General features: G+C 40.0%; 1 protein-coding gene across 1 annotated transcript; it reads right to left on the bottom strand.

Moving 5' to 3' along the window:
- Positions 1–4,490: 4,490 nt before the first annotated feature.
- Positions 4,491–7,791, bottom strand: dlx4b (distal-less homeobox 4b). The gene is made up of 3 exons (XM_068305723.1): positions 7,211–7,791; positions 6,188–6,381; positions 4,491–5,045 (listed from the first exon to the last, which is right to left on the bottom strand). The coding sequence occupies exons 1-3, from the start codon at positions 7,530–7,532 to the stop codon at positions 4,791–4,793; spliced, it is 771 nt and encodes a 256-aa protein (XP_068161824.1). The 5' UTR covers positions 7,533–7,791; the 3' UTR covers positions 4,491–4,790.
- Positions 7,792–17,221: the final 9,430 nt, after the last annotated feature.

The raw sequence follows: 17,221 nt of genomic DNA, 5'->3' as shown, positions 1-17,221 counted from the left end.
AAACGTACGCTCAAACTCAAGCACAAACACAAGCACACCCAGAGGGGAGGTTGACTACATCCATGCAGTGTGTAACAGTCGAGTCTCGAAGGGGACATCAAGGGTAAACAGGAAAAACATAATATAATATAAATATAAGAAAATATTCTTTTTAAAAATGTATTTCTTAATTTATTTATATTTTATTTAATTTTATTCAACGTTCCTCCTATTATTTTTTTTTACATTTGATCTCGTAATTGTTTACCCAATATTTCATGTTCCACCATATATGATGTAAAACACTTTTTTTTTTTAAATTGCAGATAATAAACAGACAGATTAACTCGACTGTGACTCATGTGTAACCTGGAAACGCCGTCTTGAATTTGCATTAACTGAAATGCAATAAACATGACAACTGTGATAATGACTGTTGTGACAGCGACAATCAGACCGTGATAGAAAAAACAACTTGTCTTCGTTTTCACAACTACCACTGCAGTGGACGCCACCCTCATGGGTCATATAAACCGTATATGATGCAGAATTACTTGATACAGACTGGGAATGGCGATCTCGTCCACATGGACCACCAGTGCGTTATTACGCACTGAGAGAAAATGCACTCGTGGTCCCTCTCGTAGAGTTTTATAGGGTTTTCTAGTGCTGTTAGTAACCAGAATGGTATGCGCTAAGGACTGAAGGTGTTACTGTATAAAACTTTACTGCGCCATTGGGTCAATAAAAATGTTGGTCTTAAGGCATGTGTCAAGTGTGACCTACATTTCATTTGACGTAAATGGATATTTTTACTCATCTTCCAACTGACTTGCATCCAATCTATTAAATGCATTAACTATATTAATTGGCCCAAAAGCTTTTGGTTGTCGATATTTAAAACATGGAAATAAAATATTTTTTAAAATGTGTGTTTCTTAAGAATTTCTTCGGGTCAATATTTTTACATTTTACTATTTTTAATATATGATTTCATGCATGCCTGATAGACATGTTTGAGGGATGTGAAGGGCTTTAATAGTTAATGTTTTCTAAATACAGCATATGATTTATTTTAAAATAAACCCAGTTCGATTTTTTGTCGTACAGTATTAGCTCTAATATCTCTTAATTAATACATTATCACGTCTATAATTATATTATGTTTACACTATTAAAAAACATCTTGTTCATGAACTGAAAAGTGAATTTATTACTTAACGTAGTTATATTTAAACACCTTTGTGCTGTTACATTTTCTTTTCTTTTGTTGTTGTTTCAATAGTTTCTTTGACACCTGTGACATTGAATTTATTCTGAAAAGCTATTTTACTCACATTTTTCCACATAACACTAAATGTGTTAAGTTTAGAATGCAGGCCTCTATTGTATTCCCTTGAAGTTTATTTCTTTGAACTCAACACCAGTTGTCTATAGCATCACTCATCATTTCAGTGCCCTGCGCTGATTTGACTAAAGCGACGCGATTACAACTGTCTTTTAATATCAATGAAATCTCATCAAAAGAGCATGTCAGCTCCTCGGAGGCTCCCTCAGCATGTGTGGCCCTCCGTTGTGGTTGTCAGGGGAAACATTCATGCCGAAGACAAACGTATGTTTGCTACAGGCAACTCTTGTGTGTGTGGGCTGTCAGATGTGCCCATATATGTCTTGAAACATCAACAAGCTTTAAGTAGCCATGGAGGTGAACTGTTGAACTTGAATGTGATCCTGCATGGCACAACATCACAGCACCCAAGATAGAGCTGGTGTCCAAGCCTCTAACACCACACCCCCCCACAACAATCAACAGTGAACTTGTCTCTGGGGTGCAAGGGTATGAGTTGAAAAGAAGGTCGAGAACTGCGCCCATGCAAAGACCCAGCAGCTGTCCAATGCTCTGCCTGGGTCCGAGTCCAGCTTCAGCTGCATTAGGGATCACTCACTCTCTCCATTTTGCTGTAAACTGGGTTGACCTGAAGGGAGAAACGGCATCCTTGACAGCTGTGGACTTGTGAACCCTGGGTGACCTCAGGCAAGGGCCGGACCGGCCTGTGGAGCTCCAACGCATGTATATCATCACATCCTGGAACCTTTTTTAGGGTTTGTTGCTGCAGGAGAAGTTGGTTTTGACCTATAAACTTAACAAATCTGCATGGAGGTGTGACCGTCAACAAAGAAAAAGACAATGAAATCTATTACTAAAGAACCCCAAAACAAAGCAAAAAAAACCCCCAAACCTTCTTAAATCTGGTTTTTTCTAATATGAGTTCATTCCACCTTTTAATTCAGCAAGTGTGTGTGTGTATGTGTATGTGTGTGTGTACGCACGTGTGTACATGCATCATTCTCAAAACGAAGTCAAGCCTTCCTTCAAATGAAACCAAATCATGCATTCATTCTCTTTAAGAGAGAGAAGCAGCTCACAATTATCCAAGATGTCAGCTCACTCAAGTTAATAACAATAATCACCCCAGAGACCTGCTTTGCCACTTGCTCATTCAAACCAAGTGGGATTTAATAACAAGTTATTCTCCTTCTTATTGCTATCCTGCAATTAAAACCCATCAGACACCTCATTTCTGATAACTGCAACGAACCTTGGCATTGATCAAGTCAGACTTGCCTTTATCATTACCCTTCAACCCTTCTCCCAGCCTTCCGTCCACTCCGCTCTGCTTGTCTATTACACTGAAAGCCTTTTCACTTTCCCTTCAATCTGCTTTCATGATAATTAGCCACTATTTAAAAGATCTTACTCTGTCTGTCCAACACCCCGAGCCATTATTCTAATCTGGAGATGTAAAATTGCCTATAATTTTCCCTGATGCCCCGTCACTTGGTTGAGCAATTCTTGCATCCTCTTGCAGGGTTTGCATTTTTAACTAAGCGCATAATCATTAGGAATGAAGAAACGGGCACAAGGGTGCATATATAATTTATATGTATATTTAAAAAGGGAAATGTTAAAGCAATACAAAGCCTGTCTCCATGTGAGAAAATCAGCTTGGAGGAATGAAAACCCAGGACTCTGAAGTGTGTCTGTTCTCCAGAGCAACACCACTGCAGGCTTTAGAGCCTCCTAACACGGCGAAACGTCGCTGAGTGAGGTAAGACGGGACTGAATGTAGTTTGTATGACTGTGGGTTTTGATCTTGCAGTAGCCAATGCAGTTTGAATGTAGTTTGACGTGACTGTGATATGCTGTGAATGGAGTAACCACTGCGGCTTTTGCGTAACTTCCTTATCTTTGAGGAAGGAGTAGCTCAAATATTCAAAGACAGAAAAAAAAATCTTGATCCGTCAAGCAACTAATAAATTTGCTTTCTGTTTAAGTCGCTTATTGTGCATTTGTGCTGTGAACACTGCTAAAGGCAGTGAAGATTGAAAGACATCCACCCGTTAAAGAAATATATTGTATTTCATTAAAAATGTCTATTTCTAAGTGGAAATGTTACCAGAGCTTGCATCCATTAAATACTGCATGTCGTTTGTGTGACATTCTGACAAATTGTATCCTAATGTTTGCCAGACAACCATGTCTGCCGAGTGACGAGTGAAAAGAAGGGAAAAGGAGCCAGTGGACGTTAATCAGACACCAGTAAATAATTTAATTAAGAGTATTATCCAAGCTTCGGCCACGACTTTTTCTGTTGTTTAAACAGCTAAGCGCCAAAATGTGCTTATCACCGCAAACAACTATAAATCAGTCGGAGTTTGCTGCAGGAAATACGCGGTCATTTGTCATCGTCTAGTGTCAACCATGAAGGCTCAAGACGGAAAATAGTCTTAAAATATTGTTTGCACATTTTTTTCTCCTTAAAGTATGTGTCGGAAGAGAAAGAGAAATATTGCGTCACGCTTCTTTAAATGCTGTTATTGTTTTTTCAAGTCAAAATTTCCTATAGATAATTGTAGTTATCATTAGTATTTCTTATTTGGTTAAATTTGAAACATTTTCCTTTGAAATTCAAAGAATTAATTGAACGTACGTGGTACGTGGTATATACTCGTTCATCATGCGTAAAAGTTAACAATGAACTTGACCGCCGTGCGTAAATGCGGGCATGCCTTTGGTTGGTGGACCATGCTGAGAATTTTTTTTCTTTTTTTCCTGAAACATATGAGTGTTTTTGGCCATTAGATTCAAAAGTACAATTCTAATATTTTTAGAACATGTTAAATTAATTTGTAAGGTGTAGTTGAGGGATCTGTTTTGTACTCTGAATGGGACACGTTCACGTGGATCAGCTGTCATTGATCTCTATGTGGCCTTTTCACAGTGCAACAAAAAAATAAATCACATATTCGTCTTCAAAAATATTTAACAACAACACTGATTTTTAACAGATAAAGCAGAAACCTGAAGAAATTTGTCAGTTCATAATATTTCAAATGTCAAATAATCAAACTGCAGCTGAGTTTTTGTTCAGTCCCCATTGTGTGTGTTCTACCATACAGATGAAACTCGTTTTCTAATAAAAACAGACCCACGCACACAAAATGTTCTTTAAAAATGCCTTTATCCAGAGTCTCTTGTTAAACTGCATATAACAGGTCCACATGTCAGTGAGGTGCAGACGCGCTCCAAAGGTCGCACAGACAATATGAAGGATCTAAAAACATGCTTTATGCTTGAGTCGTTACTTTGCAGTGACAGCTGAATTAAAAACGCACACAAAAATATATGAAAGTCTCATTAACACACATTTAAACACAAATCAGTTCTGACAAGACGCATTGAGACCAAATTCAGTGTTCTCTGAAGTGCGCTTCACATAGAGGCATGCATGACGCCAAATGCAATCCACTCACATCATCTGAGGCCTGGGCATTGCGTCCTGATGAGGATGGTGGTTTGGATACCAATGTCCAAAACTGTTCATGTAACTGTTTGGGGGCATTTGGCCTCCTTTGGTCGCCATGGAGACCTCCCAAAGCTGCTGCAACCCGGGCGAGCAAGGGGAGATGGAGCTGGTGCTGTGGAGATGTTCTCCTTCTGAACTGCTGCCATGTTTCATGATCTTTTTATACTTGGAACGCTTGTTCTGGAACCATATTTTTACCTAAAAAGGGAAAATGTAAATAAATGCCACTGCGTTAAACGCAAAAGTGCAACGAATAACATTATGAAGGGCGTTTTATGCCACATTATGCGTGTCATATACCCCCAATCAAATGCTTTTCAGAGTTTGCCCGAGGTTAAACATTTGGGAGCAATAAATGAGAAAAGTCATAACTCTGTTCTTTTCTTTGTTGGGATTGAAAATCCAAGTCTGAATGGCGTGTTGCCATTCGGCCTCTCACGAGTGATAAATTAACTGAAGTCTCTGATTGTTAATCCAAATATGCATGAGCGTGACAGCAACAATTCAAAGACAAAATCAGAAAAATTGAAATAAAGCGCGTTCCTTTGGGATTCACTGATTCCTGGCAAGTTCAGATAATATTGGATATTTTCAGACGGGAACATTTTGCATGAATATTCATACAATACACCATAAAGCCGAACGAATCCTTCTATAAACACGAGGTGCGTGTCGGGGATTAAGGTAATAATGCCTTGCACGATGACAGATACGATCTATTGGTGTCTCTGTTTTTATCTTAAACTTCATTCTCAGCTGATTTAAGAAACAGCACATGCACCTGTTTGTCTCTGAAATATCTGGACACACACACATGAAAATACCCCCCCCCCCCAAAAAGGCCCATTCCTCTGACAAAACATGCATTCCAAAATAAACCTCGAGGAGATGATCCATCGGACTGACGACTGCGGACGCAGTCATGCTTCATTTGTCGAGTCTTTCGAGTAATCACAGGAAATACTAACACGAAACGACCAAATACTGTAAATAAACTGTTCATTAAAGGATCGAGTTACAAATTCGTCCTGTTACACGATCATCAGAATCGCCGAGATCTTTAATAACGCAAAGATAAGAGAGTTTCCTGTTGTTCTCTCAGTCAGATTTACATTCAACCTGCTTTGAGATCGATTAAATGAAATTTAAAAAAAATATGTATGTAGTTATAATTGAAATGCCATGACATGGATGATATCAAATTGCCATTTTTTGCAGAATAGTTTCACAGCTATTGTGCACTATCCAGTTTCATTACTTATAACGCATGTGTCTTTTAGACCTTGCACCGCACGCTTCCTCTGTTCTATTCAGACCTGCTGGGACAGTTGGGGACCCACCTGAGTCTGGGTGAGTCCCAGTTTGGCCGCCAGGTCGGCGCGCTCGGGTAAGGCCAGGTACTGGGTCTGCTGGAAGCGCTGGTGCAGAGCCTGGAGCTGCAGGCTGGAGTAGATGGTCCGAGGCTTCCTGATTTTCTTCCCTTTGCCATTCACACGCGGATCCCTGTTCTCAATCACCATTGACTTCTCACGACCTTGCAGATCGACCAAACAACAAGAATTAATAAATTGACAGTGTTTTGTTTTGGGTTTTTTTTTAATTGAAGGTCAACACAAAAAGCGGTTCTGCTCTAACCATGTGTTAGAGCACTGCTCTAACCATGTGTTAGAGCAGAATTTATTCATTTCAAACTGTCACACAAGACCTGATAAATGATGCAGTTTAACAGATCCGTTAATAAATAGAAAAATAGTGTGCAGGCCCCGCGCTGGAGGGCCTGAAAGCAATTTATGCGTTTTTAATAATACAATGCTTGATCAAACTTTAACGTGCTAATTAGGTTCATTAAAATAACTCGTGCAGTCGAGTTTCATGTGTCATCGACAACACCAGCTTTAATTGATATTATCTTCAGGTTTTTTTAAATAACAAAGGCCGCTGGATGAATCATTAAAACACGAGACGACACCCATTGAAACCACACACATGAGAGGACTGCTTTGTTCTGGAACCGTTTTGTTATTATGCATTAAAACTTAGACAACAAAAAAATAAAAAAATATAAACGGATCATGTTCCTAACATATGGGCCAAGGCTACACGGGCCATGAGTTGATTCAGGCATGGAAAATTATGGTTAATAAAACTAATGGCACAATCTGCCCCCATTAGAGAACATAAACGGTACAGAGGGAACATCCCTGACAGAAGGCAGACGTTTTAGTGCGGAATGCGCCCCATGATGTCCGTGCATTACACTTTCAGTGAAGGGAAATTGCGCTTGAATATGGTTGAAACTTAGACGTGTATTGTTATTAATTAAACAACATCTCCACTTTTTTTTTTTTTCTTTTCTCACATACCTGATTGTTCTAATCTGCTGTGGGCCAGACTGCTGTTGTTGCTGTGATTGCTGTGCTGGTAGGACGTGTAGGCAGACGGGGGATGAGTGTTCACTGCGCCGGGGTAGGCGTAGCCCAAGGAGCGGCCATAGGACGCGCTGCCTGGAAAGGGACTTTCGTGCTGGGAATGTCCAGCACCGTGCAAGGCATGAACGGGGTAAATGTGAGCGAGTCCGGAGGAATGCTGCTGGTGCACCGGATGTCCGTGGCCGAACTCTAGAAAGGCCGATTTGGAGGGATCTGAGGCATTCAGACTGTCAGGCATGAAACCCATAGACATCATTAGCTAATGCGCGATTCCATAAACCCGTCGCTCTGAAGCGGGGCTCATGAGTTCTGTCGGGCAGCGAGGAAAACAGATCAATCACACTTAAGTCCAATGCATTTCTCGTAAAGGAAGAAGAAAAAAAAATCCCGCAAAGAATTAGTATCAAAGTTACAACATGTTCACAATCGTTTAGGAGGCAAACCTCGAATAAACGCGAAATGGATCCTTCTTTCCATCACTGGAGGAGTTGACACTCTTTCCTCTAACACCTCCTGCCTGCAGAGCGTCAAACAAACTGCTTTCCATCTCCGAGCTCTGTGATTGGTCCTCAGCAGCCGGCTGTCACCGGAGCTCCTCCGTGGGCCTCATTTACATACGAGCCGGGATGCGGCGAGCGCGGATCTCCTTCCACGCACACTCAAAATAATCCCTGTTGGATTATTTGCTGTTGGCGTTAGAATGGCCTCAAACCGTTTATTACAGAATTCACAATATTCCTTAGGAGAATTAATAATTTATGGATTAAAACACTTTTTAACTTTTGTTTTTGTTGAAGAATATTAAATCTTTTATGACGATTTAGTTAAGTTTTATAGAAGGCAAGACGTGTCGATTATTATTCATAGTAATACTTAATAACTTGACAGATGTAGCCTAGTAAATGTTAGAGTTAGAGTCTCAAATACAGTCTAAATGGAGATTTAACCAACAACCTAATCTTATCTGTAGCCAAAACGCAAATAAAATAAGATTATTCATGCTCTAAAAAACACCTTTTACGTTACCGTGGTTTTAATAATTTGACTGTTCAGTAATCCGTTTGTTGTCATTCCTGCAGGCTATTAAATGAATCGAACAGATAACAGGAATGTTTTAATACCTATTTGGAATTTTGATGCTTTAATACGTCGTACATAAACACACAAAACACACAAAACACTCACACACACACACACACACACACACACACACACACACACACACACACACACACACACACACACACACACACACACACACACACACACACACACACACACACACACACACACACACACACACAGATCAAATATGCTTTAAATTGTACAAACGAGAGGCTTTTTTCATGCAGCGTTAAGCATTCTGTGTAACTCAAACTTGATTTGGAAAGAAAATCTGATTTTTGAACACTTTCTATTCCTGGTTCAAGAGACTATATATTATATTATTCTGTACTGTACTGTACTATACTAAACACACATAGATGAATAAGTGCTCTCATACAGAATGAATATTTCCAGCGAACCTGAAGGAGACAGAAGAACAACTATGTGTCCAAAAGGATGTTTTATTTTTACTTATTTTACTACTTTAAGCAGAAATACTCAGCACACACGTCACTCATATTATTTCTGACTACATGTTGTAAAATGAAGCACACATCAAGCTGCCACAAGAGGAAGGGGTTGGGGTTGTAGAGTCAATATAACTCACAAGGTGCATGTGGGATAACGGAGGCAGTGGGGGAGAAAATGGTGACCGCAGGTCAAATAGAGCTGTCCTGCCCGTATATTTCAGCTTCTCTCAGGTGGAGTAGATCTACAGGTGGTGGAAAACAGAACAGGAGAAATGAATGGATTTCTTGAGGCTGTTTTAAATGAAGTGTAAGAAAGTCACCATGTGTAAGAGTATGGGTTGATGCAAATTTCACCTCAGCTGAATCCCATGTAAGCTCAAGTCACATTGTAAACAGTGTTTGATGGGCTGGGAGTTGTGCTGAGTTGTTGTCCAACCCTGTCATTTTGGTCATGTCCCATATCCGGCTTGCAAGCCAGCAGCACTACTGGTCTGCTGGGGACTGGATGGCTTCCCAATTCGCCAAAGGCCTCAGCAGTCCGGAAGACAGCCACAAATTGTTATCATAAAATTTAATTTCATAGTAACAATTAGAACCAAAAAAAAAAAAACAGCCAACATGGTTTACAGTAGTTTCATAATTGGACGAGAGGCTGACTTCACACATGAGGCCTCACAGCTGTAAATCCTCACTGGGAAATTGTGCCATGACAGAAAGTAGCTATTAAGAATTCATTGCAACGTTATAGCAGCAATATGGTAATTGTAGTTGTCACTCATTTAGACTTTATTTGTAATAGGAGCAGGTGGTGCTTTAAAAGGCCATGTTATGAGTGGGGAAACAACCTTTGTGATAACGGTGTACAAATGTCACACGTTTCTGCAGGAGAAAGAGAGCAGGAAGACCCGGATTAAGATAGATGCAAAATGCAAGACTTTGAAGTCATGTCTAAATGTGAAGCATTCTTGGTGACACTTCAACAGCTGCATACAGAAGACTGAGTCCTGTCAAAGTCATGGAAATCCACAGTTTGTGCAGAAGAGGTGTTAGGAAAAGGTGAGGGTGAGAGAAAGCAGTGCAAGGAGGCTCTTTAAGGCATGTAATTATGTCTGTATTACGGGCAAAGAACAAAGCCGAGCCCTGCAGTCATGAGGCTGGGATGAGTCCTGGCTGTGGCTGTTCTTAACACACGCAAAGATGGGGTGATGTTAAAAACAGTTGCAGTCCTGAATGTAGCCCAGACTTACTGGCGTCTACACCTGGAGCATGAGTTTGCTAGAGGTGTGTCTGACAAAGGTGCATGTTCTAGATGTGCTCTCTTTCTGTCTTTCACACATAGGTGCACACACACATCAGGTGAATTTGCCATGTAGACTGGCAGCATTCTTTGTGTATACACCAGGATCACATACCATACAAGTAACCCTCTGTTCCTGGGGCCCAAGCTGAGGCCTGACTTCGACTGACAGTCCACGACTCTGACAAGATGCCAGGATTTATTATCGCGGGCTCAGCTCACGACATAATAGACACGAATAAAGGCCCACATGTCCAATTTCTGCAGCACTCTGTGATGGGTCTGAGGCTGAGCTGTGGTTTCATATAGTGATCCCACCGGAAATTCATCACAGAATCAAAGTGTGGACAAGCCATGACAAACAGGGAAATGTTGGGGGAAAAAAATCATCTTTTTCTAATTTATCACCAGATGCAAACCACATATTCAATGCTGTATGTTTTTGAACTATTAGTTTTAATATTCAGCGCAGCTTCATGAATAGCTGCGTTTACATGGAAATTCTATATCTTTACAGACCTGAAACCGGTGTCTGTTACCTCTATGCAAGGTGTCTGTTTTTTCTGTTCCTTGGCGTCAGCAGAGCTAATGCAAACGTTGGGATTTATATTTTGTCTGTGACTTTTTCTGCCTCAGGGAAGACAGGGGATCCAAATGCAAAGCCTGAGCAATGCTTAGAATGAACAGACTAATCTTTCCTTGAGGCGCCATCAGCCAGGCAAAGAAATATCTGCTCGGTCGGCATCTCATTCCTCAAGTGCAGCCTTGTTGTTGTTGACATGTGTGAGTTACTGGTTCTGGCAGACTCTAAGAGTCAAGGGAGTTCACCCATGTTATACGATCAACATCACTCATGTATGTGAAATCTCTCATTCAGAGAAATGCGTTTGCTCAACAGATTGTAAAGGAAAAATTTCTTTAATCATTATCAAGTCCTTTATTTTTGATAATTTTATATATTGTCTTTTATTCATTGCATTTGTTTGTCCTTTTAATCCAACAATTTATAATTAAACAACAAATACAAATGCATGCATTTAAATTCACATGATTTGTAATGATGAATCATAGGAATTTCACCACATTTCTATATTTCTAATGCTAATTTTAGTTGAGATTTTATTTATTATTATTATTATATTTTTCCATTTTCAGAAATGTGTCAAACTTCAATTTCATTCTCTATTAAAATGTATGAGGCCTGAATTGTATAGGCTATAAAATAGAATACTGAAGAATTTTAGAAGTTGAGTGAAAACATTGAAAATATTTGAAATTTTCTTCTCTTTCTATATCAAACTCTTTTAAACTAAGATATGGCAGATTAAAAAGGGAAAATTGATTATTCATCAAAGATTAACTGAAAACGAAGTCATCATCATCATCATCATCATCATCATCATCATCATCATCATCATCATCCATTATAACAATTCTACAATCATTTGAAATGAAGGAAAATCAGAATTCTGTAACCTAGTGAAAAACTTTTCCTACATATTCATTCAGCAATGTGTAGGAAAACCTTTAGGAAAATCTTTTTTTTTTTCAAGTTTTAAATATTTATTTTGAAAGTTAAATATGACTACTTTTCTTGGATGACCTTTGATAATCCACATGTTACCTGGTCTGTGTGTGTAATATCTTTAAAGCGTGGCCAATTAGAATTTGCAGATTTAAAAGCAAAAATAGTCCACGTGATAAAGAGAATTATTTTCCGACATTTTTGTAACTTTAAACAGAAGAAAAGAATTGGATGTGGCCGGCAACAACAACAAAAAAAGATCAATAAAAAAATCAATTAGCAAAGAAAAGAAAAAATAATAATAACCGTGATCGTTAATGCGTGGTAAATGTTTCTGCTCTATTGGCTCCAGCTTCCATTTCATCATGGGAATAATCGTTACCATATAGCGGATGACAGCACATCAGCCGCACTGCCGCTGACTGTTAGACTTAAACTTTAAATTGATTGTTGAATATTTGGGCCTTGGCAGGAGGAACACATCTGACTGGAATCCTTTATTCATAAAAGACATAAGGTATTCTGTTGTAACCTGAACTTGGTGTCACAGGAAGGCATCTGCTTAAAAAAGGCGTTATTCCTACAGTCGGATTCATATTTCTAAATGATATTCTTGATTTCCCCTCCCCTCCATTGTCTTTCCGTATTCTGGTTTTTGGATCAAATGCGCGTTCAGCACCAAACGCGCAATCGCGCGTAAAAGTTTATTCTCACGGAGAATCCCGCAGCAGCCCGTTCATAAAGATGCATCAGGAGTCCATCTGACAGACATGCAGTAGGACAGTGTTGGCAGTGGATTGGGTTACAGTCAAGTGCTTTAGCTGGAGCGGCCTCAAAAAAGAGGGCCTGCTCCACATCTGGAACAAAGAAACCAGTCTGGGTCTATGGTGTTTACAGCTCTGTTGTTTTTTCACACTCCTCGCAAAGTCTTGCCCAAACACACATTCCAGACTTACCAACTCAACATGTGGGGGAGAAAAATATAGTATATTTTCCACTATTAATGTTGTGCCCAGTATCAGAGGAGGTGGGCAGAAAAACAACAAGCTGGCGTGGATGACAGGAGAGGTGAGCAAGTTGTCTGTTAGAGAATCCTGCCCAGCCGGCTGTCTGAGATGGTCTAGCAGCTTGTCAGAGGTTCAAACGGCAGAGGGAGTGGCATCATCCGCTGCCAGACAGTTTATTTACTGACATCAGAGGGAGCTTATGTTATATATTTACAGCATTTAAACAGACTTTTAATGAGGCCATTTAAAACGAAGGGTTAAGTTTGCAAAGACAATTTATTCATGATTTGTAATTGTAAAGCCAGTGTGAGGGCCTACATGATTTAACAAGAATGAAAATGTGTATTTAAATGCTTCTTTTCTTCTACATGTATTGTGACTGACTGAATTTTTACTTACTTATTTTTTTTTGGTAGTTTAGAGTGTGATTTTAAAGAATTAGTTATGTCTTTCACAAACTAATCAAAACTGACCAGTTCATTGTTTAACTGACTGCCCACCCCATCAGAAAGCTTGGAATTTGGGGAGAAAATGACATGTGATAGAGTCAATCATTGTCATATGGTTGTTAAACAATTTTTTAGTGGCCAGTTACAAACTCAAACTAAAACTCATTAAATCAAATGGGCTTGTTGAAGTGAAGTGTATTCATGGTGGTATCAGCATTATTGTCTTTATTTATGAGGTCCTGGTTAAAGGTTTGGACATACTTCCCCCTTCAGGAAGGTACTGTATATCCAAACTGTAAATGTTGTTTTCCTTGTGTCTTGAGAGAAAATAAGATGAAAAGCGGAGGGAGAAATGCCAAACATACCGGACAATGACTTGCCCATGGGGATTGCACCTGCACACGCACACCCGATCAACACACAATGACACGCGGCTCAGGGTTGCCAGTTTAAGATAGTAGATCCTGTTAAAAGACCGGTATACCAGGTCCAGCGATTATCCATCTGAAGTTACCTGTCCCTCTGGGTAACGTGAACACCCTTTTGTGGTGTGCAGGCCAAAGCTGAAGGTGACAGGCTGAAAATACATTTAGGAGATGCCATCTGGCTGGATTTAAAGCTTTTGCACTCACAATGCCAAACCGCTGTCTTCACAGCTCCTCATTGGGATTACATGGACACAATCAAGTTTAGCTTGTGATAACAAGTTCTTGGCTCTACCAATTGTTAAATTCCATTGTGAGCTACGACTGAACAAATGGGTCTGTGGCTGTATTGTCTATCAGATGTCAATGTCTCTGATGTTTGTAAAACAAAGATTAAGATGTGTGCACTGTGTGTGTTTGTTGCCACATGAAGCATGTGAGAATTAAAATGTGTTATAAAAAACGGCATAATGATTTTAAAGGAGTAGTTTTGATGTTTATATTATATATTTAAAATATAATATATTATATACTATATATATATTATATACATACACACACACACACACACACACACACACACACACACACAAACACACACACATAAATATATATAAAACTTCAAGGAAAGGAAATGGATATCCCAGTTTTCTCGTATTTTGACTAGCTGTAAACTGTAATTCAAGACATTGTTCCTCTTTAGACACAGCCCAAAGTCAGATCAGACCTGGAAAACAAACAAATAATAATAATATGACGGTCATGGTATCATCAGTAATCAGCATCTGCAGATCAGTATCGCATTGCCCAAAAAACTCAGTGACCTTTAACATTGAGAAAGAAGCTGCTTAATTGAAATACTTGGCAGCTATTTTGAGTTAGCATTTATTTACAATAATTCCAAACAATTTTGTGTGTGTGTGTGTGTGTGTGTGTGTGTGTGTGTGTGTGTGTGTGTGTGTGTGTACGCGTGCATGTGCGTGTGTGTGTGAATATAAACATGTATAAATATTCAAAAATGCATTTAAAAAATAATGGAACAATAAATTAGATTCTAAAGAGAGAGCTGACAACATTAGCCAGAATTAAAACTTATTTCTTCAAAATCTCCCTGGTCTTAAGCCATTCATGAGATAAATAGCATTATCATTAGCTGCTAAATGCTCCACTATGTTCACAAGATAGTTGTTAACATTGACTGTTTGCGGTTGCTTTGAGTTTTTATCCTGCAGACCTGTTGGTGGTCTAAAAAAGATTTCGATGAGAGAAGTGAGACTGAAACGAAACATTTAAGTCGTGCACCAGAAAAACAAATTAATTACTGAAAAGAAGGGAAAAGCTGTTTCCTGCAGAGCTGAAGGAAACAGCATATTTGGGTCCTGAGCCCATGTTGAGTTTGAAGAATAAAAGAAAATGCACAGTTGACGTGAAAATATTGATTAGAGCATCTTTAATTTCTGTTTTGATCAATACGGATTTTTAAATGGTTTCTTCCTTGAGTTAAGTCACAAATAAAGTGCAGACCTGTTGTGTTAGCATGAATAAGTATACAGTCATAGTAAACTACTAAGCCAGCGAGCGTTTTAAGTTTGCTCCCTTGACCCCACCCTAGTCGTGACCATTTTGTGGCGCTGCTTCAGGTGTTTAACCTTGTCATATTAAAGCGTTTGTCACTGCAGGGCTAGACAACTGGGGCCAGGATGGGTCGGGGATTGTGAAAGGCCTCCCAGATCATCAGATTGTCAGTTGCTGTCTGAAGCCTGCCAAGAAACATCAAAGCCTCGGAGATTTGCTTGTATTGTCTTTGAACCTCACCAGAACACGCCCTCTGCATAGTTGCCCTACATCACAAGTTACTTTTCTTAATTAAAGCAGTAATAGAATTTTTTCATGCGAGAACAAAATCTGGTCAAAAATCCAAACAGAATTCATTGTGGACTTGCAACCTGGATGTCAGGCACGAAATATTAGTGCTCTGTCAAGATGAGACAGTCTCAGTCTGAGCAAGCCCTTCATCGGAGGGAGCAGCCTCCCATCAGATCCCTGCTGTGATTGATGGCTATGAAAGAGCGACCTTAGGCGCTGATCAAAGTCAGACAGGATACATATGCCTCAGAATTTAAATCTTTCATCTCCCGACTTTTCTACATGTGTCCTGACCCCTTCACCTGTTTATCTGTTAGACCTGTGGCTGATGAATGGTATAAGGCACCCTGCGAGGTTTTCTTTATTTGACCAAAACAATGCAAAATTTGTAAGAATAAAAACAACCGGTTTGAGTACCATGGGAAAATAATAATAATTTTTTAAAAAAGTGCCAAGGTGATTCCATATGTTTCTGCAGGTCGTTTGTTTCATCTATTATTTTAGGCTTCAACACCATAAATAGGACCCTGGTTTCTCATGGTGGGACTCTCCTTACAGAGGAGGCCAGTAGCGGAGGGCTATTTGCATTCCAGCAGCGAGAGTGAGAACAATTAAGCCATTTCCCCTCCAATCTATCTCTCTCCAGTCAGCCATCCAGGCAAACCTTGTAGATCAATGAGGAGTGCAGCTGCACAGTCCATGTGTGCCAGGCTGTGAAGAGAAGATTGGGGTTAAAACCCTCCTGGCCTTCAGATTGGCTCCATACCTGAGTCAAAGCACAGACGAACTAGCAGCTGTCGCCAGGCAGAACCCGGGAAAAAGAGGTTCTCGCTCCATCTGTGAAAGCATTACATGACTTCTGGCTTCAGGTGACTGTTTATTTTCTTAGCAATTTGAACTGAGATGTCTGTGTTTTGTATTCAGCATCATTTTGCACCTCAAACGATGGAGCAAAAGCAACAGCAGGTTGATTTCACCACCTGTATGCATTAAGGAAGCACCCTCAGCTTCCATCGCCGTCCATTCCCCCAGGCAGTGTAGAACGGCCACTCCAAAATCAATTAGCCAAATCACATTTCACAAAAGTAGCTGAGCTCTATTTTCAGCAACCAGGGCCCTCGGGTGTCACAGAGTCAGCTTGAAGGTGCGGGCAGCAAGCTTTGCTTTAAATTGTGTGGGATTAGACCAAACAAAGGGCCACAGATATCCAGCTGCACCTGTGCAACTTGCTCCTCAAGGACAGCTAATAGGAAGAGCCTTCAGTCCAAACGGCGGGAGCTCAGAACTTAATCTCCCCAGCTCTCGGGCCATTGCAGGTATCTGTTTCCTCTGTTCCTGGACACAGATACTGTCCTGAACTTGGACATAATCACAAAAGCCATCATGTAACAAGGACCTTCCATCTCTGCTGCCGCTGCCAAGTCCAGGTGATCAATCATTTACATGTGTAATTAAGAACGGGTGTCAAAACAGAAACTGTACACTCACCCGGGGACCCTGTGTGCAGTGGGCTGACATCAGACTTGGCAAGTGGTGAGCAAGCAACGTCAGAGGGGGCGAGATAGAGCCTGGAAGAGTGAAGAAGAAAAATGAGATGTTGAGATGTGCAGGTTTTGGTGACTATATGCTTCTTCCCACCCCAGGGGGCTGAGCTGATCCTCAACATATCAAATTAAATTAAGGGCACTTGGTTATGTGTAAGGTACTTCATCTTTGGTGTTCTGCAATTTTTCCCCTGTATATTTTGAAAACAAACAAAACACTTAAAGTAATGAAAACACATTAAGTCACACAAAGCC

This window comes from Antennarius striatus, chromosome 21, assembly GCF_040054535.1.
Source record: "Antennarius striatus isolate MH-2024 chromosome 21, ASM4005453v1, whole genome shotgun sequence".
Classification (NCBI taxonomy): domain Eukaryota; kingdom Metazoa; phylum Chordata; class Actinopteri; order Lophiiformes; family Antennariidae; genus Antennarius; species Antennarius striatus.
This window is presented reverse-complemented; position numbering and strand designations above follow the sequence as displayed.

Excerpts from the sequence above, each read along its gene's own strand:
- dlx4b (XM_068305723.1), bottom strand. The coding sequence starts at position 7,532 with ATGATGTCTATGGGTTTCATGCCTGACAGTCTGAATGCCTCAGATCCC. Across the intron at positions 6,382-7,210 it reads CAGCAGATTAGAACAATCAG|GTCGTGAGAAGTCAATGGTG; the intron begins GTATGTGAGAAA and ends TCGATCTGCAAG. Across the intron at positions 5,046-6,187 it reads TGGGACTCACCCAGACTCAG|GTAAAAATATGGTTCCAGAA; the intron begins GTGGGTCCCCAA and ends TTCCCTTTTTAG.